We start from the raw sequence: 6,044 nt of genomic DNA, 5'->3' as shown, positions 1-6,044 counted from the left end.
AAAAAAAAAATGTTCATAACTAAATTACTCTTCACAATGTCAGATAAGTAAATTATGTAAAGATCATTAAAATATAATATATAATCGTTTAGTTTGGCTGAAATTAAACTGTGATGGGAGCTCCAAATGGAACCTGGGGCAGGCGAGTATAGGGGGCATTCTACTTGATTCCAGTGGAAGACTGTTGATGATGTTTTTGTGACTATAGCTGGAACATGCGATGCCAGTAAAGCCGAAGCTAGAGAATAACTCTGGGTTAAAATGGTATCTGAAGGAAAGGCGAGTACTCTTAATCATTGAAGTAGATTCGTATAACGTTTTGGCATGGGCTTCAAATTAAGTAATCGGCCCCGGGAAGCTATCTAATATTATATCTGAAATCAGGGATTTAGCTCCAATTATCAAACCGAACTTCCAGCACATGCTGAGATCAGCCAACAACAAAGCAGACAGACTAGCAAACGATGGAGTGGAGAAAAGGTGGAGAATGTTGAGTTTTGTGCAGAGGTAGAGGGGTGGATCCTTAAAGTTAGGGGGGGATTGGTTTGCTGAACACTCTTGAGGGAGACTCCTTGTCCAGACTGTTGTAATCACTTTTTTCTTGAAATACGATTTAATCTAGACTGCTATAATCACTTCGGTTTCATTAACTAACTACTATCTTTGGAACAAAAATGATATATTAATATATTATTTTATATTTCAATATGGCATTTTCATGCTATGGTTGGACCACGGATTGTTTATTTGGAATTTGTGTCCAGCTTTTACTGTGAAATCATGTGGCGTTAGGGTTGAATGAAAATCATTATTTGAGTAAAAGGCAACTCAAGCCGTTCCAACTTTTTCTTTTTCTTTTTTGAAAATTGACTATTATATTCATACCATGGAATATACACGGGGACTAGTAGTCCCACCAGATTTACATAGTACGAGGGCCCAGGAGCATACTCCAGGACCAAAAGAAAAGTAATAAATGTAAAGAGCTATAATCAGACTCCCACCATCATCTAAAACTTCCTCCTGCATCAACCTTTCACAATGACCTTCTGCAATACCTTCCAGACAATCCAACATCAACCCTTCAAGACTATCCAACTTGAATCCCTATTTAACAAAATTGATATTATAGTTTGGGGAAAGGACAACTCTACCTTATCGGCATACACCATTGGGGATATCTTGAGATGTTGGGAAACGATCATTTGGGAAAAGGAAATGAAACTCAAGATATTTCCAAAAAGGCCGTCCCCAACAAATGGGTGGCTGAGGTTAAACTTTGATGGGAGCGCTAGGGGAATCCAGGCTGGGCCATAATAGTGGTTGAGTTTTGATGTCTTTTTCAGGATCAGACGGCTTTTTTGAAGCTAACGAGGCAGAAGCAAAATCCTTGCTTTGGGGTTTGCAATGGTGTGCAAATGCAAATCTTCGACAGCTAATTGTAGAAGGTGACTCCTCTGATATGTTGGCTTGGGCAAGAAATGGAGCAATTGGACCTTGGGCGATTGCCAATATAGTTACTGAAATTTGGGATCTGATAATATCAATCCCCAACTCCAAGATATGAGGCAATCGGCAAATGATCAAGATGATAGATTGACAAAGAAGGGGTGGAAAACGAGGGGGCAGAAATCATCACATCGCTCCCAAATGAAGCTAATAGGTTATGGAGAATCCGGTGGACAGAAGCTGCAGAAGAGTTAATGTCTTACAACTGCAGCCTATTATATCAGATTTTTGTAAGTTTAAAGATCTCAATAGGCTTGCTTATTGAGGGGTGAGTTCTGTTATTGGTTGATGTACCTACAACCATTAATGACTCAACTCAACTCAACTCAACTCAACAAAGCCTTTGTCCCAAACTAGTTGGGGTCGGCTAAATGAATCCTTTAGAAAAAATCAAGAAGTAGGTAAAAGGAATCTTCCAGGCTCTAATACATTAATATCAGATTTCTGTTGTTGGTTGATGTACCTACAACCATTAATGACTGTGTTAGCAAAAAAAGTTTTCATGGTAAGAGAAGATTGATGGAAATTCAATGACATCCTGTGATGGAAATTAAATGACATCCTGATATAGAAGGTGAAGCATATGCTTTGGGTTGACATGATCAAAGTTGCTGCAAAATTGAATGGCCTGGAAAAGTTTCTGAGATTATAATGAGAAGGGGAGGAAAGTGCCCAAGAAAGCTAATAGGGTTCTAACAGAGAAGATGAAATAAAAATTGTCTCTTCATGATGTAACAGATGATCAAATTGTGCTATTTCTGGTTCCCAAGAAAGAAAAATGAACATGTGGGAGAGGTGATACGAAGTTTCTGAACAGTTTATTCCTGAATAGTTACATAGAGGATAACTATGAGAACAAGATGAAGCTTTAAGTGACCAAGAAAGTAGACAAGCTTCTGATGGAGAAGATGAAAGTATCTAGATTTGCTCAAATTACCAGAAACATATAGAATGATCGGACGGATGATATGGTTAAATTGTATTGGACCCTCTAGCACCCAACAAAGAAAGATGAACTATGTGGTGTACTGTCCTACAGCAAATTTTGGTTCAAGTACCACAAAAACATCGGATCCACACACACACACACACACAAGGAAAAAAGGAAAGATGCGAGATCCCTTTTATGAGTTCAATGCAGCAGGTATTGGTAAAACGATTTTTCACTCGAACAACCTGTAATTCCTCAGGGGTAAAACTGAAACTTTGGTCGGGAAGGAACAAAGATGCTGAAAATCTCAACATAACTTGTGAGATGACCAAAACAGGGGTTCATGACAATGGTGACATACGAGTGTCTTTATTTTTCTTGTGGCCTTGCAAATCACACTGCAGAATTCTCAAAGTGGATATTTCTATAGAGATTATCAAAAACAGAATCACTGAAATCTTAAAAGTCGTACTTAGAAAGATGAAATTGCAGGCGACTTCAATGCTGATGCCTAACATGAGCATAGGTTGGAAGTTGGAAGAACAATGCAGGGTCATAATCATTTTTCGGCAAATCCGGGGTTGGGTGCCGAATCCTCAAATTGTAGTATACTGTTGATCCTGCCACGCCCATAATCATACCCAAAGAAATTACAGAAATAAATAGGATTAATTCGAACTCAAATTCTAAAACACCACCTTAAGACCCAATTAAATTTGAAGCCATCTATTCTGAAATTTCATTAAAGCTACCATTTATTTCTTCAAAGATTTCCAGAGATGAAAGTTTTCTTGAAACATCTGAGATGAAAATTTTTCGATACCGGATGAGAGGTAAAAACTTTTTCTCCATGCAGCAAAATTGCTTTGCTTTGATGAATTGAACCATTATCGATGCAGAATGGAGAGAGAGAGAGAGTTAAAACAGGCAAGTGGATGGGCCCGACGTATTAGGCCTTGCACCTAAAATCAACTCCATAGGATGATCCAATGCCTCCGATCAGCCTCTACAGATCGGAGAGTTAGGATCATCATACATTGATGATTTTCGGGGAAAACGCCTATTTACATTGGGCCCATCAAATGAACGGTTTGTACAATGGAATAAGGGTTACAGTGCACGTATTTGTTTTAAAATAAAGTGAGGTCCACCTTCTTCAAGGATCTAAACCGTTCGGTTGGTAGAACCCTACATAAATACGTCCTAATTCTTCCATCTATAGAGAGTCTATGTGGTGTACTTCATCTGCAGATGAAAGGGTTAGGATCATCCAATGGAGCTGATTTTGGGGCAGAGTCTACTGATAGTGGGCTTCATTATATTTTTCGAAATACATGCTAACCTACGAAGACGCAATATACCTCACCTCACATCACCTACATGCATACAACTTGTATTTTTTTAGAAAATTCACGAGGCAACTTTGTTCGAAGATCCAAACCATTCATTTATTGAGGTTCAATGTTAGGGCTGGCAGGGGGTTTGCATTTCCCATCCCTGTCCCTGCCGGAAGGAAAATTCCCAGTCCCCGCTTTGGGGATAGCAGGGAAATCCGTCCCCGCGCCACACACTATCAACAAAAGCTTTTTAATACCCATGAAGAAGAAAAGGCAAGCTATGTTCGTGTACTTATCAAAATATTGTAGTGCCAATATCACTGGCCTAAAAAGAAATGTTCAGTGTTCACAAAAAAAACACTAAAACAGTACTAAAATAAGATAGCACTGATAATGGCTTGTATATGGAAACGGGGTGGGGCGGGCCCAGCTCCATCCTCTAGAGAATTTTTTAAATCCCCGCCCCCCACTCAAATCGGATAATCCCCGCCCTGCGTGGGGGCGGGGCGGGGCAGATTCCCATTTTCACAGGTGAAATTGCCTGCCCTATTCAATGTAAGGAGTCTGTGCCCCCTAAAATCATCTCAATGGTCCTAATTAACGCTCCGATATTAGACGACACCATATATGGATCTCCATGGATCAAAGAGTTAGGATCTTCCTAGGGAGATTTTTTTGGGGCAAGACCTATTACGTTGGATTGTAACAAATGAATGGGTTTGGATCTTTGAACAAAGTAAGCCCAAGTGTTTTTTTTAAACAAAAATATGTTTGTAGTGTCAACCTTCTTCAAAGGTCTAAGCAGGTCATTGTTGGCCCTGCAAAGGGTGCATGTTCAAAAATAGGAGAGAGAGAGAGAGACGGTTGTGGGTTCACAAGTCATAACTGGTGAAGGTGGGTGAATTTATCCTAAAAGGGTGAATTTATCACTGCCCTTCCTAATGTATACTGTGAATAGATTATGGAAAAAAATAAAGGGTTTTGCAAAAGAATGCCTATCTAATGGATGGTCACGATCATTTAGGGGTGGGGCCGGCAATGTAGTAAGAGTTGTCATTTTATTAGAGCATCGCTATACAATTTTTGAGTCAGTTTATTTCCTTGGAATACAAGTACCAAGTATCCTATAAACTATAAAGCCTCCCGCGGCTTCCAAGCTCTCATTTTTCGCCTTTCCGTTTGAATCTCAAACCTTCACAAATAGGGCGGCAAAAATTAGCGCGAACATTTACATTTCCTCCTCATCGTTGGCGGGTTTTCGTCTATTTAAATCCAACCCTTCTCCTTTTCCATATCATTTATTAAAAACCCATTTCACCTTTTCTCTCCCCCTTTCTTTGAAAATGGCCAAGGAAGACCCACCAACAAGCCCTGAAATCCAAGAAGCCCTTCAAAAACTTCAGAAACTCAATCAAAATGGCGCCTCAACAGCGTCTCCAAATCTCCTCAGGGTGAAAAAGCTCTCAGAAAATGCTACTTTACCTTCCCGGGCTTCTGCCCTTTCAGCAGGATACGATCTCTCCAGGTAAATATATATATATATATATATATATATATATATATATATATATATATATATATATTATCAATGATTTCTTCTTCTGCCCTTTCAATGAGTTTCTCTAATACCCATTCAATCTCTTTCTCTCTGTTCACTTATGATTAAGTGCTAGGTCAACAACGGTTCCTGCTCGAGGGAAAGCTCTTGTTCCTACAGATTTGAGCATTGGTATACCCAAAGGAACGTATGCTCGCATAGGTATATGTTCAAACTTCAAAATAGATATTCTTTTAGGGGTTTTTCTTGATATATGTACTACGTTAATCTGTATGTAATTTATTTTTCTGATGGGTTTTTTATTTGCAGCGCCACGATCCGGTCTGGCTTGGAAGAATTCAATCGATGTGGGTGCGGGTGTGATTGATGCTGACTATAGGGGCCCTGTTGGTGTCATTTTGTTCAACCATTCAGACATTGATTTTGAAGTGAAACCAGGGGATCGGATTGCTCAGCTTATTATTGAACGGATAATGACGCCTCAAGTTTTGGAGGTCGATGATCTGGATTCTACTGTAAGAGGCGTGGGCGGGTTTGGGTCTACAGGGGTTTCAGTGGTTGATTTCTGTATCTGATTGCCATGTATTACCTTCCCTGATTTTCCACTTTGCTCTTGTTGAACATTTACTTTGTCACAAACGCTGCCTCTGAAAGGAGTAGTTGAAGCTTTTAATCAAACGGTTAGTGTGCAATTTATATTTTAATCTCT

At 39.4% G+C, this 6,044-nt stretch overlaps 1 protein-coding gene across 1 annotated transcript; it reads left to right on the top strand.

Moving 5' to 3' along the window:
* Window positions 1-4,944: 4,944 nt before the first annotated feature.
* Window positions 4,945-6,044, top strand: LOC143875899 (deoxyuridine 5'-triphosphate nucleotidohydrolase-like). Its single transcript, XM_077377483.1, has 3 exons — window positions 4,945-5,302; window positions 5,445-5,536; window positions 5,645-6,044. Exons 1-3 carry the CDS (start codon window positions 5,121-5,123, stop codon window positions 5,908-5,910), a joined length of 540 nt encoding a protein of 179 aa, XP_077233598.1. The 5' UTR covers window positions 4,945-5,120; the 3' UTR covers window positions 5,911-6,044.

Source organism: Tasmannia lanceolata, unplaced genomic scaffold (genome assembly GCF_043159265.1).
Source record: "Tasmannia lanceolata isolate RefF3 unplaced genomic scaffold, GAP_Taslan_0.1 ptg000004l, whole genome shotgun sequence".
NCBI classification, from domain to species: domain Eukaryota; kingdom Viridiplantae; phylum Streptophyta; class Magnoliopsida; order Canellales; family Winteraceae; genus Tasmannia; species Tasmannia lanceolata.
Note: the sequence above shows the minus strand (reverse complement) of the source record. Positions and strands in the feature narration are given on the sequence as shown.

Excerpts from the sequence above, each read along its gene's own strand:
- LOC143875899 (XM_077377483.1), top strand. The coding sequence starts at position 5,121 with ATGGCCAAGGAAGACCCACCAACAAGCCCTGAAATCCAAGAAGCCCTT. Across the intron at positions 5,303-5,444 it reads GCAGGATACGATCTCTCCAG|TGCTAGGTCAACAACGGTTC; the intron begins GTAAATATATAT and ends CTTATGATTAAG. Across the intron at positions 5,537-5,644 it reads AGGAACGTATGCTCGCATAG|CGCCACGATCCGGTCTGGCT; the intron begins GTATATGTTCAA and ends TTTTATTTGCAG.